Below are 19532 nucleotides of genomic sequence, written 5' to 3'. Positions count from 1 at the left end.
GAAAACGCAACTAGTCTAGAAAGGAGATTGCTTACAAAACACGTGTGACTCATCCTACAATATTAATCAAGTGTGTGGCACCCATACCAAAAAGTCTAACACAGGATATATGAAAAAAAAAGTCTGTACAAATGGTCACAGGTCTGTCTGATCCACTGTCGAGTAAAAAAAATGTTGAAAAATCTTAACTGGCAGATGCTTGAAGATTGACACCAACTACCACACAAAAGTCTACCTCAAAGTTTCTGGAACCAGTTTTAATCCAGGAGTGTACGAATATACTATACTGCCAGCTACATATCATTCCCACAGGCACCACAAGCCCAAGATTAGGCTGCACGTACTGGAACATTTAGACAGTTGGGAGCGCAGACAAAAAGGCATTCAAAGACCATTGCTCATCGCGTCTGATAACTATTTTGTTTGTTGAACCACAATACATAAAAATTACAGTGTTAACCAGACTGAGTGCCCAAAAACATACTACAATCACATCAGAAAAAATAGGTAATTGAAAATTTTCCAGTACCCGTAAGGACAACAACTCATCCTTTAATTCAAATTGAACCTGCAGAAGATATGTAATAGCCAGCCATTCTGTCGTCTCTGTATTTAAGTCTGTTGTTACCAGGGTCTTAGTCTATTGATGCTCTGACATTACTAAATACATATTTTACGTAACAGACATGCAACAAGTTAGGTTTACTGACATTATAATAAAAAGTGGTGATCATATTATTATTTTCATTCTTGCTCCTGGTGATACAATAATAATGGCACATTTTCAACTAGTATCTTTTAATCTCACTAACTTGCAACACTGGGACTGACAACAAGGTGTCATCGTAAATACATTTTGCAAATGTTGCCTGTTTGCAAATGAAATAATGACCATTAGATTCACAATAAATTACTATAGCTCCTTCGCCCTGCAGACAGAGTGGACTATATTATAGAATAGCTTTGTTCCTGTAAATCGAAGGGGGCCTCTAAGGGGAGAGATCAAGATATGACTTCACATTCAAAATGAAACATTTCATTAAAATCCATTACCATATAGTATTATACACCACCAAATTTCACATTTGGAGTTCTATCAGTGTAAGCTGAGAGTATAAGGTGGCATGGGCATAAAAATTAATTTTAGAAACAAAAGTTTCAATTAGAAGTTTATTATCAACAATTTTAACAGATGTAACAATAGCTTTCAGAACAGGCAGTTTTCACATTCTGGAACAGAATATCTGCCACATATGTAACATTGTAGGTAACGCATCCCCGGCCTTAGATAAGTGATGTATACAGACTATACATCTCTAAAAAATTTAAATGCACTCTAGAAACACAAATCTTAAAATTTTGGAGCCTATCTGATAAATGTATGATTTATCCAAAATATACCGATACCAGACATGGAGTACTGTAGTTTTCATAATAAAACATTAAAGAGTACAAAACAATTTGTGGTAACAACACAAAGCCTAGAATCAGCATACACAATTGCAGGAACTGCTGGTTGCCATACCCAATAAGAACTGTCATGAAATACTGAAGACTTCTCTTCAGTGATCATAGCTACTTAAGCTGAGTGGTATTGAATTTTACCTTCCATTGTAAATGCAAAACTCCTTTATCACAATAGTAACAAATTAATTAGTTCACATGACTCCATCATTCATAATTAAACCTCTGGTACATTTATTTTATCACAACTACAGAGGCATCATGACAAACGTCACTTCACGAAACAAAAATCATGTATGGCTAACCCACAACTTCTAGAATTAAATAGTAGATACTCAAACCAGGTACATCTTTCAAACTTTCCAACAAACACAAAGGGCTGAAGAAATACACTTCCAGGATTTTAACAGCATGTATAGGACTTTGTAGGGAAGATCATAACATTTGGGTAGACAAAAAATACTCATGAAGAATCACTGAAATTGAAATATATAAATGAAGTCTACACACTATTTATCAACTTTCAGACGTTCACGAAAGGTTGTAACTCATGACACACCAGTACTGTGATACACCAGTATGGATTACAGCTCTAGTGGACAGAATAAAAGTACATCACATTTTGAACAATAAATTTCACTTACATTGAGATTCTCCACGAAGGCTATTACATGAAAATTTGTGAGTGAACAGCTGTAACTCTACAACACAATTATATATTAGTTGGTGATGAGTGAACATAGTTGACAGAGTGGGGAGATAGGTGAGGAGGGGTGTGAAGTAATGGTGGTGGAGGAGGAGAAGGAGGAGGAGGAGAGGTCGGGAGGGAGGGAGGAAGGGAAGGGGCAGGGGGGGAGAGGGGAGAGAAAGGGGGGAGGGGGCGGGGAGAATGTGTGTGTGTGTGTGTGAGAGAGAGAGAGAGAGAGAGAGAGAGAGAGAGAGACACTGGATTTTTAAAGCTGAAAGTATATGCACAACACTGGCAACAATAAACAAATAAGAAGTGATGTAGCAGTAAATGCAAACAAGGGTAAAGGAAAAGACTTTAAATAATGATGCAGAATAAAAGAGCAGAGTGTCGTCATGAGTTGGCAAATGCTAGTGATGCCAAGTTCTGTGATGGTTTCGATAAGCTGCACTAAGCAATATATAAAAGATTTACACAATAACATCTAAAGTAACAATCGCAACTCTTCCTGTACATGGTGGAGTGAGTTTTTAAACCAGTATGGATCTGATGCCTTCTGCTCATTTTACTCTTAGGTTTACAAGTAGATTCCACACAGGAATAGCTCAACATTCCACCATTTTCAAATTGTACTGTCTTTGGATGAGCATAATAAAAGCAAAATGAAACATTAAAGTTTAATTCGTTAAGAATGGAGAAATTATCTAAGTATATTCAAAACGAATGAGCGTATATATATCTATGTTGGCGATTGACATTTTAAAACATGGCACAAAAAATTAGAAATATAAACCAAACATGTGACTTTGTGACTTCCTGAATTACAATTCATCCAATAATTATGTCAGTGATACAATATTCAAAATTCAGTCTTCAGAAGATTTTCAATCCCACAAAGTGTAGATCAGCGCCCCCCCCCCCCTCTCTCTCTCTCTCTCTCTCTCTCTCTCTCTCTCTCTCTCTCTCTCTCTCTCTCTGGCACAGAAGTTATTTCACACTTAGTAGCGAAAGAATATACTCAATTTCACATTTTAGAAACACAATTTTTCTTCATTCCAATATTTCACTTCTTTTTATGTCAGAAGTGATTCTCCTCATCACTGATAAAATGTTAGAGCCAGTCTTGTATGCTATCATACATACAAAATATCCTTCCTAATTAAATAGTAAGGAATAGCTTCCGTGCCTCCATTAATACTAGAAAAAATGGAAAGTTTTTACAATCACTACACAATGCAGAGCCTCTTTCTGATCCACATGAACAGCTATTACATATATGAATTGTTATTATGTACAATATTTACAAAATACATTTACATATAATACATATATATCTACTTTGCTTCATGCAATTTGTCACTTATAATGGCGCCACGGCAATTCACATTACACATTTTGTTCAATACAGTATTTACAGTAAAACATGTATTAATTTGTCATTCTGAATCAAAATAAAGCACAATACTAAGAAAGTAATAATATGTGATCATACATTCATTCAACACATGGAAGACACATTTTATAAAAGAAAAATACAATTATAGGAAAGTAGAAACCCAACATTTTTCTCAAAAGACTTTTTAGCATATCAGAAACTTTTCAGAAAATGCAGATTGTCGATCTGGATACCCTCAATTAGAAAGTTCAATAAAAATCATTATTTACCTTAATCACAAATTGTAACTGGATTACCACTTTCAATTGTTGCAATAATCATCTTCAACTCATAAACAATTTGGATGTAGCAAGTAACATGTTTTAAGCCGTGTACACACATGCTAGGTCTTTTAGCAGCACGATAGTATGCATTACACAGCACTGGTGTAGAGACGATGAACTGCAGCATACAGAGCTGTCATCATAAGAATGTTGAAGTTGTTATTTTAGGTCTATCTTACAGGGTGGGAGGATCATGTACCTATATCAGTAGTAGCACACCTTTTAAAGCTAGAGATCTGACCACAATTGATGTAGATAAACATTTTGAACTGGCAGCCACTGAAGTAACAAAGCTAGGTGTCTATAAGAAGTTAATCATTCTGTGTGTTTACTGTTGATGTGGTCACTTTCCTAACAAATAAAGTCCTGGAAAGTGTCTCAGCCCCTAAAACTAACATAATAATATGTGGAGATATGAGTATTAACATAAGTGTTGAAAGTGAAATTAGCAATAACTTCCTAAATATTTTTGAACCTTTTAGCTTTATAGAAATGGTAAACAATGACACAAGGGATCCAAAAAGCTCAGCTTCAATTTTAGTCCATGTGTTTACAGATACTGACAGGTAATACTGTAAAGTATTTATAAGAGATCTTGGCATTTCAGACCATTACTGTTAGATACATACTCAGGGAAACCTACAAAACTGCAAACCTAAAAACAAGGATTTTCTAAGATTATAAGATACATACCTTTTCTAAGCCATTGGCAAATCAAACCTGGGATGAAGTGTACATGGATGGAAAGCAATGTAGATTCTAAGTTCTCTAAATTCTACACATTGCTTAAAATAAGTTTTGATGAGCCATTTCTACTGCAGTAGCTATGAAAAACAGACGGATAACTGTGGGTATTAGAAAATTCTCACAGACAACTTAAATTCCTCAGTTCTTTGCAAAAGCACTGCACTAATTCACAGTCCTTGAGTATTATCATAGATATAAAAAATGGAGAGAAGGGTGCCATTTGCAGCAAAAAAAATTTCAATGACAAAATAATATAGTATATGGCAAAAAAAAAGGAAAGTGGTGTGGGATGTTACAAAACAAGAGATTGGAAAAGGCATACAATAGTGTAACAACATACAAATAAAGATTGGGGAAAAAATACCAAAAAGTCCTTTGGAATTAGGAAATTTTGTGAATGATTATTTCTGTGGTACTGTGAAGAAGCTGCAGCAAAATCTTCTTAAAACAGATGTAGCACCCACAATGATTTATTTATACAGCAAGCACAGTGATGATGTTTGTCACAACAGAGTTTGAAGCTAGGAAGTCAGTACAACAATTAAAAAACAAGAAGTCAGAAGGCATAGATGAGATTCCTGTCTCTGTTTTGAAGGCGTGCACAGAAAAAATACAACCCCATTAGCAAACATAATAAAGGAGTCCTTTAGTTCAGGTGTTTGGTCAGAGTACCTAAATCATGCACGAGTGGTTTCCTTACTAAAGAAAGGTAATGGAGGCATTGAAAACAACAGGCCAGATTCACTGCTGTCTTCATTCTCAAAAATAACAGAAACAGTCATGAAAGATAGACTGACAAGTTACAGGAGTAAACATTACCTCAAGGAAGCACAGTTTGGTTTCAGAAGTGGAAGAAGTACAGTATTGGCCATTGCAGATTTCAAAAAGTTATACTTAAGGCTCTTGATACACTTGTTCAAGGCTTTTGAACTGCTGACCAGAAAATACTATTGAGCAAACTAGACACATTAGGTATAAGAGGAACAGCAAATGAGTGGTTTTAGTCTTACTTGGAAAACAGGGTGCAAAAGGTGGAGATTGTTCATCTGTCTGCTGATGACAAAATTTTAGTAGAACAATTTTCAGACAATAAAAACACGTAAACATAGTGTTCCTCAGGGTAGTGAATTGGGTCTAATTCCGTTCTTAATATATATAAATCACTTTTCAGACAGTGTGAAACAAAGAGAAAAAGTTCTCTTTGCCAGTGAGAGCAACACATCACAGTCCCAGAGAAAACATTTGAACTTTTATTACAGAAAGGAAATGAAACTATAAGGATGTTTACAACTGATCAATATTTAATAAATTAACAATGAAAATAAAAAAATGAACAATATGCACTTCAGCATAAACAGAGGAAGCAACACTGGCACTTTCAGCATGGATGATAAATCTGCAGACTGTGAAGAAGACACAAAGTTTTTAGGGATGAACATTGAATGCCAGCTAACATGGAATGAACATACAAAGATACAAGCAAAATGAATGTATCAGCACATTACGAGCTTAGGGTATTAGCAACAGTTTGTAACAGACAATGTTTGTTGTGATATAGTATGCCTACATACACTCAGTTCTTAGCTATAAGAGTCTTTTCTGGAGACCAAAGGTGCAAAACAAGGACACTGTTCACAAACTGCAGGAAGGGGCATAAGAATAATAATTGGAAATAGTAGTTGAGCACATTGTAAAGATCAATTAAAAAAATTAGGTAATCTTATCCCACTGCACCAAGTGAGAACAAAAATCAGGCAATCTTATCACACTGCACCAAGTGAGAACATCTGCTAATCTGTGGTGGAGATGTAAAAAAACCCCAAAGTATTTCACATCATGGAATAAAACTGTATAATAAATTGCCAAATGACATGAAAAAGATTACTAAATACAGCTATTTAAAAAGGCAGCTAAAATGATCAAGAGTAGCCTAATGCATATTAAGCAATTCAAGATTACTTAGAGGACTCAAGAGTAGTGGATCATAATGTAAGGGAATAACTACAGAACCTCATCATATTTCAATACATGAATAACGTTTCACAATGAAATCATGTGTCAAGATGTAAAATTCATGAAGTAATGTCCTTTTGCTAAGTTTTTCAGGTGGACTGTGGCACATAGTTAAATATGGGGCCTGGAGTTGATGAAGTGGCACAGCAGCATCTTTGGAGGCCAGGAGTCATTGGTGGGTGTTTCAGTGACGGCAGCAGTGGACAGCAGAACTATGTTTTAAATAGCAAGCACCCGGAAACATCCGGGAGTCGTAAGTGGTTGTCCTCAGTGTGTGCAGCAATGAACAACGAAACTATTTTTTATTTGGAAGTTACCTGAAACAAACTGTGTAAATTATGGAACATTATACAACATGGACTCATTAAGTGAGGCAGTGCAGTGGTTAGGACACTGACATCATATTCAAAAGGATGGAGTTGCTCTGCCCAACTATCCTGATTTGGGTTAATTGTGGTTTTCCTGAAACACTAAGGCAAATGTTAGGATGGTCAATCAAGGCCATGGCCGACCACCTGTACTATTCCCATTGGCTACCTATCCTATCATTATAAATCACATTATATTTGCTGTGTGTGGTATATTTTGGCCTACTGATTTGCGTTGTATTATCATGTCAAATCCTATATCTTGATGAGATAACCATTAGGTGAATAAAAAATAAACAAAAATAAATATGTCACCAAATGTTTATACACTGCATAAAATCTGTTACCTGCTAACCAAGTTTTTACAATCTGAAGATGATCATGTAAACAACTGAAATCAGTAATGCAAATTTTAATTTGTTATCATGACAAATTAAAATTTTTACTGAATAATTTCAGACCATGTACTGTAAAGTTTTATAAAATAAAAATGTTTATAGAAGACTAGGAAAAATTATAAATTAAATATTCCTACAGCAAAGGTGAACATACAATGTCTAAGAATTACAAACAACACTTAATAATTGCAACACAATAACTAATGTTTTACAAAGACCAGTGCAAATTATATTTAGCTACTGGAAGATACCGTACTAGCATTTTTTCCATCATTCTTAGTACGACCCAATACGATACTATGACTTCTACAGACAGCGCAATGTACAAAATGCAACAGACAAAGCTACAGATTGTAACAACTGACAAAAACTCTAAAAATGACCATGACTTTAAAGACTAATAATATGAGCATGTAGACAAGATTACCAACAAACATCCGTACATAGCATTCCTAAACAATTAGCACAGTCTACTAGTTGAACATTCACATGAAAGATAAAACCCTTCTAATTACCTTTCCTATCAGCAATACTGAGTTTATGTTATCTGTCAGTATTTTGATTTGAAGCAATACAAGAGCAGGCAGAAAACATAGCATATGAAATTTTACTATGTGAAATTTGTGACAAAATTAGTTGGAAGTATAAATTACAAAAATAATTCATAAGAACAAAGTGTACCCGTTTAAATATGACAAATGATAGAAACTATGAGCACTACAATGTTGGCCAAAAATAACTCAATATTAATGAAACAAAATTCCTAAAAAAGAAAATAAGATGTATTTCTTTAGCGTTATGGAAGAACTACTTGTTTTCTAAAAATATGATATGATAATCTTATCTCAATAATAACAATAGCCTTGGTTACATGATAGTTTTACAGGTCAAATATTACACAAAATCCTCTACTGAAACAGAGATTTAATGGCTCTTCTTTTATCTAAATGTTATCTGCCTAACTCTAGATTGCCCTCTACTGGAACAGGGTTTAAATGACTCCTCTTTTATCTAAATGTTACCTGCCTATCTCTAGATTGTTTGATCAATTTCCAGCTGTACATTTTGTAATTTAATTTCTGGTTTTCAATTTACCATCACATTTCCCACTATTTTCCTAATCATATATAGTTAGAAGAAGGCACCAAGACAGGAACAGGTCACAGTCTGAAACCCATTTAGATAGTTACATGTTCCATAGATCATTTGAATGATTATTTTATCGAAATGATGTGGAACGAGTAACATTTACAGCATATGTATAAAAGTTTTGTGTTAACATCAATGAACACATTGTGTGTTTTGCCTTATTCACAAAAATCCCTCTCCCTTGGATAAGGAGGCAGTAGGTTGAATGGCGTTCTTATAAAATGGTTGTGAATTAGCCAGTGCCTCCTACACATTCTTACATTACTTTTTTGTGAGGGATTATTTTAGACGAGCACTGTGGCATTATTAATATGCACTTCTTCAATTCACTACATTTGCTGAATGAACCAATACACACTGATACAGAACTCAAAAATGTACCATATTTGTAAAATGACAATGTTGATACACTAGCCCCAATCAAGGGCTTAATCCATTTGTAACACAACTGTTATTTAACACATATGCATATCTTCTGAAAGACCATCATCAGGTTCAGTTGAAATATTAATTGATCATCAATAAAAACATCATGATGTGGACACATTACACACAAATCTACGACACCTATCTACCCATGAACAATTAGGGTACTAGTGTTTGTTGACAAAGGAATTACATGACTGTCACGGGACGGGAAACTGTAAATACATTCATTAAACATTGGTAAAACACCAGCAAAAGTAATGTACGCTTGCTACTGCCAAAGCATTACTTTCCAAAAATCTTTCTAACAGAACATTGCACAACTTCTCAGCTTTTGTTCATTAATTCTGGAATATTAAAGTGATGCCTGCAATAAACACAGACTATCATTCTTGGCGTGAGACAACGAACTCCCTTTTCCCACTTCCCGCATCTTGTACAATTAGTTTCCACAGCAGAATTATTCTTCAGATGGGTTCTAACAATTTTTATACAAGAAGCAGTGGTAAAAAATTATTCACATTATGTAGCATAGCACCATTAAATGTCAAGTATGCTGATATTTCTTAGCCATACTGAATGAAATCTATTGCAAACAGCTGAGAAGAAACAACAACAACCAACAGCAATAGGCATATAGTAATTTTTTAAAATTACAATAAAAATCGTTCTCTTTTTTAAATGGGCTTTCAGTCCCAATATGCCCTCCCCCTATTTCCGATTTTAGCACCCATCTTTCTTACCACTTCTCAATATCTGAAGTCTCCACTGTTCATTTTCCTGTCTTGTGTGTCTCTCTTCAACCATGATATTGGATTAGTTTCTACTCAACATCAGAGTACGCCAATTTCCTATGATACATTTTCCTACACTAGAATCATTACTGCAAATTGTCATTTGTTAGCTGTGAATAAGTTATCTTTTCAGGCAGTTTTAAATCACTGAAACAAAATACCAATATCTGTCTATGTAATTCAGTCACCAACCCAAGTACAAACTGGTAGCGTTTAGGTGCTGATACACAATAACTGTGGACAAATACACTTCATTTGCCCTAAGAGCATCACTATGACAAACTGAAATAATTTTTACTGAAAACTAAGTTATCTGTACAATATGTACACTTAAGATGTACAGTCTATAATTTTCCTAGGGTAAAAATATCACGACAATTAGAAAATAATTAACAAAGGGCATAGAAATGTTGCCTTTGACTCTGAGTTGTATTAAATAACACAGCTCAGTAGTTCTCTATAACAACTGTGTGCGCAATAAGGTTTTTGCCAAGATTTAGATGTTACAGGTATGCTTACAAATGTAACATTACCACTTAAAAGTGTGTGTGTGTGTGGGGGGGGGGGGGGGGGGGGGGCGGACAGTATGGGTGCATGCCTGCTGTACACAAGGCCATGCATCTCTGTTGCTACCTATAATAAGTCAGAAGAAACATGTATTTTTCATTTGCTGTGACAAATGAGCGAATATGAGATACTAAACAAAACTTGTTGACGCAATGAATAAAAACAATAGTAACAAAAATAAATACAGAAGAGTGCCCACAATATGCTGATATTTAAAAGGCAGTCAATAATGCAGACGAATGTCCACACTTAACAAATTTTTACTGCAGATGAGTACCTATATCCTGTTCTCATTTCATTCGTAACTCACAAATCTTAAATACCTAACAGATAACAACAATTTGTATTTCATACAATGATTGCGCACCATAATATATACTCCAGTATACTATTAAAAAAAAAAAAAACTTATAATCTGTGTATCACAAATTAAGTGCCTATGGTCATTATTCTGCTGCTCTCCTTATACAACCAGTTGCACAAAGATATTGTGCAAACAATTAATAGGAATAAATTACTTCTGTCAGTCGAAATTAAATTTCCTTCACAGTGCTAAATACATGCAATATAAAAGTAAAATGTACATAAAAATATTTTAACCAATATTTTCCTACATGGCATAGGCCCCTACCTTACATCAACAGATATTTTTTAAAATAAATTTAACTAGCAGCTGTCAAAAACAAGGGAAGCATGTATACCAGTATATATATTCCCATTTACAAATGTGATTATCTGTTATGTAGCAATAACTGTCAATTGAAAAAAATTACTGATTAAATAAAAGGCATACACAGTTCAATATTTAATTTCCTCTTGCTTGACTAAATGAAATTATTCAGCAGATTGTCTATATATCTAAAGGCACAGATAAATGCAACTGCTAACATACATCACAGCTTCTCAGAAAATTGATGGAAACAGTTAACAGAACTATGCTACAGTACAAGTGTCACGTTCTAAGTTTCAATGAAAATGACTTAACATAGTCTTTGAAAGTTTTCATATCAGACTTTAAGGCACAGCAGTATTCCTCTGCAAACTGCGGCGGTATCTGAAGAGACGGAAGATATTCATTTTGCAAATACTTTACCAATTCATCACCTCTCTTGTCTAGAACAGCTTTCAAACATGATGCACTTTCTGCTAGTGCTACAACCGTCTGGGCATCAGATAAATCGAAAGTGTTTCTCAATGGTGCCAAAATACATGCAGGAACTATGTTTTTAAATATAAAGTCATTAAAGTCACCAGGTAACTCTTTGCCTCCCGCAAGTTCAACTAGTTTCTTCAGTATTGAGAAACATGTCTTTTGCGCCACAGGGTCTGGAAAATCCACAGCACCCTGGATGACACTCATGAGTACCTGCTCAACGAATGTACTTTCCAGGAAACTAAACACTTCTGTGACATTACTTTGAAAGATTGCTGCAATCAACTGAAAATAACTTCTCCTTAACAACTGCTTTTCTCGCTTTGCCTCTTCATCATTTTCTTCCACAGGAATTGAAAGACAAGAAAACACAGCATTTACTATTGGTACAAGTGCCTGTTGCAAGAAAGGTAATATGTTTTTCTTGAATTTTGCAATAATCTGCACAATAAGGGGGACATACTCTTTTACACTTGTGATGTCACTTTGTTTCAACAATCCTTCAGAAGCCTGTGGAACAAATGGTAGTATTTCGTCTTCCAAACAAACCACCATTCTATGCAAGAATTGACGGAGACTGCTGTGTAACACCGCTGCTTGATTCGGAATCAATAAGCACCCAAGGAATACCTTTAAAGCTTGTACAAATACATCTACACAATTGCAAGATTTCATAGTTTGTTTACTACTAAAAGCTTTGCTCATACGACTTGTCACAGCCATTGAATGACACATACATTTAGCAATTACTTCTTGCCGTTGATCATCTCTCTCCTTCATCAATTCTGCCACCATGCTGTTGTATTTCTCAAGTATTGGAAACAACACCTCCTGGAATGCGAGAGCCTTCTGTTCTGAAGGGTAGTCAGCTGATACTATCAAAACTGATGTTGCTTCATACAAAAACAGCTGATCATCTTCACTGACCCATTCTTGAGAGATGCCACTCCCAGGTATTGGGATGAGAAGATAGTCCTGTAATGACTGCAGGACACTTGTTGCAAGTGGAGATGTAATGCTAGACTTCAGACTTTTAACAAGTCTTGAAAATAAATATGCTGAACGGCTCCGAATTTTGCTACTCTTATTTCTCATGCCTCTGCAGTCCAGGAATGTCAAAAACAGATCTGGAAGATGTTCAGGAGATGTTATAAAAAATTTGTCATATCTAACAACAGTCTCCAAATACTGGAGCGTAACTGCTGGGTGCGGATGGGAGCTGACACCACTTGTCACAAGGGAAGTCATCATAGCATGCATAGCTGAGACTTTGGCTTGATCACCAGAAAAATGATTTCCTCCCACTGCAGGAATGGCTTCCCCAATAAAGTAAAATAATGATATAGCAACTTCCACGTCTTGGAAACTAGACTCCTGCCAATGCCAAACAACATGGTCTACATACTTCTTGACAAAATCAATTACTAGTTCTTTATTAACACCAGCAATGTTTTCCAAGAGAACTTTCAGCTGCTTCCTATAATCTTGAAATGTCGCCTCATCTTCGCCATCAGTTTCAAAGTCATATGACTCATCAAACTTCATTTTATGGGCGATTGTCAACAACATGGTTTCTAAGACTTGAAGTTGTTCCGCCGTAATTAATTTACCTTTCAACATATGTATATATTCCCTGCTGAATTCAAATACAGCTGCAGATACTTCATCATAATCATTCTTAAGAAATTCTAACATGTATCGAACTTTTCCTTCAACTGCACACTGTAGAAGCTTCGCCTGTTCTGCAGCACCTTCTTTTAGGAGCTTGTTGTATCCTTCCATCAATGTAATGCCTATGCCATTTATCAAACGACCAATCTTACTTGTGTAATCTGTTTCATCTTCCTTAAGAGGAGTTAAAATACCCTGCTTTTCCAAAATAGAGAACAGTGATTCCACCAACCTCAACTTTTCAAGAGGATCCATTCCTTTAGCAATAATGTAATATAGGCAATCCACAGCTGCCTCACGAGCAACGACGGAAGATGTCAAGTGAATTATCTGATTTATAAAATGATCATTGGCTACCAGGGTAATATCAATCCAAGAAACATAGGCACCCAAAACTTCTAAACACTGAACAACGATATCCGGATGACTTATTTCATATGTTTTCAGGATTTGAAACCATGTGTCCACCAATTTTGGAATGCATGAAACTCTCATTGTGTCCTTTATTTTTGCGTTCCTTTCTGATTCTGCCTGTGTCCGCAGTACTTCCCTATCTGCAACATCCACGTCGATAGCTTTCAACACTCTCAAATAATTGTCAACAGCTTGATGTCCAAGGTTCAATGTTGCAATCAAGTCATCAAAGAAATTAGGCCATCTATGTGGATAATCACGTACAAATATCATGGAAAATATCTGAGCGGCTTTGTTTAAAATAAAAGGTGGCTCCGTCTGTGCTTGGGGCATACATCTAAGTTCTATCCACTGTCTGAAGAATTGTCTGACCTGTTGCTGTTCAGAAGGACCAGCTGAATCGTAACGTGTTTTAACATAATGTTCTACGATTTGAAACCCAAAAAATTGCAAATAATTATCTTGATTCGCTTCACTTCCCAATGCATTCAAACACATTTGCCATCCCCATTCCGAGTTTTTTAATTCTTCGAGATAAACGTACGCTCTTTGTCGAGCAACTGGATCTTCTTGTTGGCTTACACTTCTCACGACGTCTTCACCCAGCAACGTAACAAAAGAACCAGCCATAATTTGTCTCACATAAACACTACATAACCAAACATAATCCACGTTGTCTCACAATAAAACAAACATCCATGAAAACTGCCAAAGATCAGCTTGTTATTCGGTTCATATCATAGACAATATAATATTAGGAAGCAAGCTGTGCAAAGATGTCATGAAAGCAGACCTTGCAAATCTAACGTCCTTGGGATATTCATCGGGATGTTACGGATTGTTATCGATGAGAGAGTCCTAATTTGACGGAGCGTATTTTAATAGCTGCAAAAAATTGCCACGTGTAATACATATGGATGATGCCTCCGATATCACGTACTAGTTACTAACATATTTTCGTGAAGTACGCCTCCAGCCAATTCAACAAGACTGAGCTTAAGCCCGATCCACACGCAACGATCTGTCTGCGCAGACATCGGCGCAGATGTCTGTACATGCAAAAGATCGCTGTAAATGTGGTGTGTTCACACGACACAAACCCCAACCTACTACTCGCCCGCCATCTGTCGGTGTAGAAAAGAAATATCAGTGACAAGCGACTACACTCCCCGTAAACATCAAAAATTTAATTCAGTTATTTTGAAATATAGAAATGGAGGAAGTTCTGTTGTGCTCTGTGTTCGCAACTTGTGTTGCAAAAAACATTCAGACCAACCGCAGGAAACTGAGAAAGCGGTCAAAATGGTGTAGACAGTGGCTGCTAAAGCGAAAGCAGTTTTCTCACGTAAATTTACTGCGAGGGTTGCAGGACGAACCTAACGACTGGCTAAATTATTTGCGGATGGATGTCGAAACTTATAATTATCTCTTAAAGCTTGTAACACCTCATATTATGAGAAAAAATACTTGTATAGAGAAGGGCAATTTCTCCTCATGAACGGCTAGCGGTAACATTAAGATTCCTAGCAACAGGAAGGAGCTACAAGGATTTGGAATTTTCAACTGCAATATCGAAACAAGAGTTGAGTGAAATAATACCCGCAATTTTTCAATTAGAGCATTGTATGCTGCTGTCTTTTTGTCTCGGTCGCTATATTCTTTACTTTAATCTTCCACAAACATGGGTGGTTTCTATATATTTCAATGAATTCACTTACAAACTCTCGAGAACACTGACGAGTATCAGCCATTTTAATGCCCTGTGCGCACAAATACAAACACTAGACTGAGCAAACAGCTGTTTCGCGCCAGATTTGCTGCGATCTCCTGTCCACACGCTCCAACTTGTCTGCGCAGATGTGGTTTGAACCCACAGATTTGAGAGGTTTCGCTCAAACCTCCAACTCCAACTCCCAGGTTTGCACACACCTCAGGTTGGTGCAAATCTTCTGTCCACACGCAACGATCTGTCTCCGCAGATGTGATGTGCGCAGACAGATCGTTGCGTGTGGACGGGCCTTTAGATAAAATATTATTACTAGTGCATCCAAATAAGCAGTATCGAAATGTCGAACTAAAGTCAATATCAATGGCCGTTCATCCACATTTCTTTTCACATGTAGCCATTACTTTGAGTGTACGATAGCATTTCGGTAACAATGGCTGATTCACACTAGACGTCAACGGAACGGTACGTCAGGTGTAGTCATAGCCAAATGGTGGAGTGTTCACGCTAGACGGAGCGTCAACATGACGTTAGTCCTATTACCCCGATACTGAACGATGAAAGTAAGGTTATAAGATACCACCACACATAGTCATGTAGGTTATTTGGTTTCAGGTTGCTGGGAACTATGTTCCAACATGTAACAAGTTAACGTTGTTGAGCGAGATTTAACATCGTACAATACTTGAGAATGATTAGATTTCGAAATCACTATCGCAACAAAAATGTTTAGCATCGATATGCGGGTTAACTTCATTCAATAATTACGCCAAGGCTGTGTACCTAGTCCCCATCAAAATTTAACATTTCGAGAGTCCAATATTTATTTGCTAGCGAAAATATGTATGTAGAAACACATCATACTGCATTCGTAAAGGAATGCATAGAGTTCCCATTGTATTTCTTTCCTTTGTAGCAAGCAACTTGAGAAACAGTTGTATTTTTCTCCTTAAATAAACAAATATTTTACTCAAAAAAAGGTATTGTTCTAAAGGAAAGTGTTCAAGTCAGCATGAAACACTTCCAATGTGCCACTAAACGAAAGCAAAATAATAAAATAAAGGCAAAAAAGACGCAAAAAACGAAATCTATTTGCTTTACATGAGTGTGTGCAGGGAAAACTGTTTAACTTCTATGGTGTCGTTCGAAGAGTGAGGTCCCATATTAGTTGATACCTCAAGACGGAATACAAGCTAAAGAGAGGCGCTGCCAGACGCAATCCTGAGGGTAACCAATAGTTCACAAGAGTTTGCGCAAACTTAAAGTGACTTTAAAGGCCTGTCCACACACAACGATCTCTGCACACTTCATTTCTCTACAGAAAAATAGTTGTGTGTGAACAGGAGATTTACGCAAATGTAGGATGTGTACAAACCTGTAAGCTGTAGGTAGAACTTTGAGCGAAAGTACTCAAATATGTAGGTTCAAATTACATCTGGGCAGACAAGTTGGAGTGTGTGGGCAGAAGACCGCAGCAAATCTGGGGCTAAAATGTGCATGAGTCAATTGTTTGTTCAGTTGGGTATTTCTCGTCTGTGTGTGCAAAATGAATTTTAAAATGGCAAATACAAGTCAGTGTTCTATATGGTTCATCGCCGAATTTTTAGCAACATATAGAAGTCACACATGTTCGCGGAAAATTAAGAGCATGGTATATACAGACAAGGATAAAAGGGCGACTGATTATAATTAACAGAGAAATTATGAGTGGTTGACCCTACAGCAAACAGGGAAATGGTACATAATAAAAAAAATCGCTACAGGCTCTTTACCACAATGAGCTAAGCAAAGTAACGAAGTCTGTTCGATCCAGTCCTGGGTGATTGCCAGCATACTTTCACTCAGGTCTGTCCTATCCCAATATCTAATGTGATTTTTAGCAGCGTAACAAAAGAAAGTAGGCCGTATTTGTTCTTTGTGTGGACAGAATATTGTGTTAAGCTGACAATGATACATCTTGGAACAGCATGTTCAGGAATATAACTATTACTGCACTTATTTTACTTCCTTATATAATATGTAGTTCATAACAAGAGTGATTTGAACTCCATTATAAATATATAATACAGAACAAAATTAACTTCAAGCATGAACGGAAATCATTATATTTGCTTGACAACAGCTTCTACGCAATAGAATTTTTAAAAAATGTGTAAGGTGTCTGTGGATGTATTTGACTACAGGTAAATGTAATATACCACTAATTCTTTTTCACTGGCAGTGATTACATTTACCTGTAGTGATGCAAAAGACTATGGTTAAAATGGTCATAAGTTGTGTTATTTTTGGTGGTAAACGGGCATTATGAGTGTAAACTAATGCATTCAACATTGCAGTGAGAGAGTGCAATTAACCATCATAACAAATAACTCTGGGGGACATCGAAAACCACCTATAGCTTGACAAGTAACAGTTGCTGTCATTTTAGGGCCTTATCTAGTTCGTGCCTTGAAAATAACAGAGGTTTATATGTGGAAATATTGGACTTCTGACGAATTTATCCAGCTGCATTCTTGCATGTTATTAGAGCATACAACATGATGGGAAAAGCTTAACTTCTCTTTGGACAATATGTTGAACATTGTAGTCTGCATAATTCAAAGGATACAAAGTCCTAATAAAAAAGGCCAGGAAGTTCTCATTTTTTAAACCACAAGTCTTTCAAACTAAGAAATATTATTACTTTGTTCCAAAGTCTACACCATGATACCATCGTCACTTCTATTTGAGTCTGTTTCTGAACGATCTGATTGTAAATGTACGATGGTAAGTTCAAGGCTTATATCCATCATCACTTCCCTGTCAAATTCTTCTTTCTAAAGCGTTTCAGCATGCCACACAGACTGTGCCCATGCTGCAGGTGGTATGTTGTCTGTCACATTATGCACAAGCGATTAAGTGTATGTTATCCTGATGTTTTGTTTTCTTCTCCCACATAGACTCAACCCCTTGTCCATGGGGCTACACTGACAGTGACCCAAAACTGTTTGACCATACTCACATGCAAGTTTGTCAAGTTTGTACATTCTGTCACATGACATGTATTTAAGGAGATGCAGGAGATCATCACATGTCTGGTTTATACTGTGCTTAATATTTTTATTTTTAAGCCAGGGAGAAATATTCGCTTTTCTGGTGTTTGTACTTAGTGTTTTCTGTGTAACAGTTGTATTATAACTGGCAATGACCGACTTCGAAGGTAGGTATGACAAGAATCGTGAATCACGTCACGAAACTGACAGCATTTATTTCCGAATGGTAGTCAATGCTCTTTTTCTTACATGTAAATACAAGTTTATTCTCAGAAAGAAAACAGAAGAAGAGTCACCATGCAAAATAACTGTCTGAGAACATATTCATATGAAAACTTGGAAACTGCCAGTATCATCACTGTTTTTCCAGCAAATCTTCCTGGAATGATTCTAATTGACCCATGCTTCAGCAAGGTAATGTACTGTTGAACTACCTCCTTCTCTTGTATCATGAATCTTTATATGGGATGTAGTTTGTTCTGCACCTATGTCACTTCTTTCATCTAAAAACTCTTCTTAATACACCTGGAACCAACGTCTTTTAAAATTCTTTACATTGCGAAGCACTTACCATTGAAGCCAGTTTTCTCCTGCACAGCTGTAACACGGTTTTGTGATGTCAGACATTCATCATTGACATGGAGCACTTTAAAAATATCGTTGTTAAAAGGTTGGTTGGTTTGCAGGATTGAAGGGACCAGACTGCTACGGTCATTGGTCCCCCTTGTAAAAACCATCCAATTGTGTTACAGGTTCCTTGCAATTTTAAATACTTTCCAGGCTACACGAAACCAACTTTTTCTATAGTTCCTACACCTCTGACACTTTCGTTTACAATTCTCTTTACAGCGTGTTTTCAAATGTCAACAGAAGGAAACCTGCTTTTAGATTCAAGTTTGAAAAAGTTATAAATGTGATAAATAATCACCCTTGCCTACTTGTGAAGCACTTCTCATGTATTGCATTCACTTGACTTTTTAAAATCTCACTTAAACATTTACAGATACGCATTCACATGTATACTGCTGCTAGAAAAAAAGGGAAACAAAAAGAATTGACAGTTGAGTGAATAGTTCGGTTGTCGAAAAGTATGGCAACAGTGCAGCATGTAGGAGCGAGATTCTCGCTCTCTAGCTGTAACTCTCTGCTAGCTGCTCGGAAAGAGAATGAATATTATTGGCTGCCAGTGGCTAGTGGAGGACT

At 36.3% G+C, this 19532-nt stretch overlaps 1 protein-coding gene across 1 annotated transcript; it reads right to left on the bottom strand.

Annotated features, from left to right (window-relative positions):
* Positions 1–11285: 11285 nt before the first annotated feature.
* LOC124796247 (exportin-T-like) lies at positions 11286–14235 on the bottom strand. Its single transcript, XM_047260343.1, has one exon. It carries the CDS (start codon positions 14199–14201, stop codon positions 11286–11288), a length of 2916 nt encoding a protein of 971 aa, XP_047116299.1. The 5' UTR covers positions 14202–14235.
* Positions 14236–19532: the final 5297 nt, after the last annotated feature.

Source organism: Schistocerca piceifrons, chromosome 4 (genome assembly GCF_021461385.2).
Source record: "Schistocerca piceifrons isolate TAMUIC-IGC-003096 chromosome 4, iqSchPice1.1, whole genome shotgun sequence".
NCBI classification, from domain to species: domain Eukaryota; kingdom Metazoa; phylum Arthropoda; class Insecta; order Orthoptera; family Acrididae; genus Schistocerca; species Schistocerca piceifrons.
The sequence above is the reverse complement of the archived record's forward strand: the minus strand, read 5'-3'. Positions and strand labels throughout refer to the sequence as shown.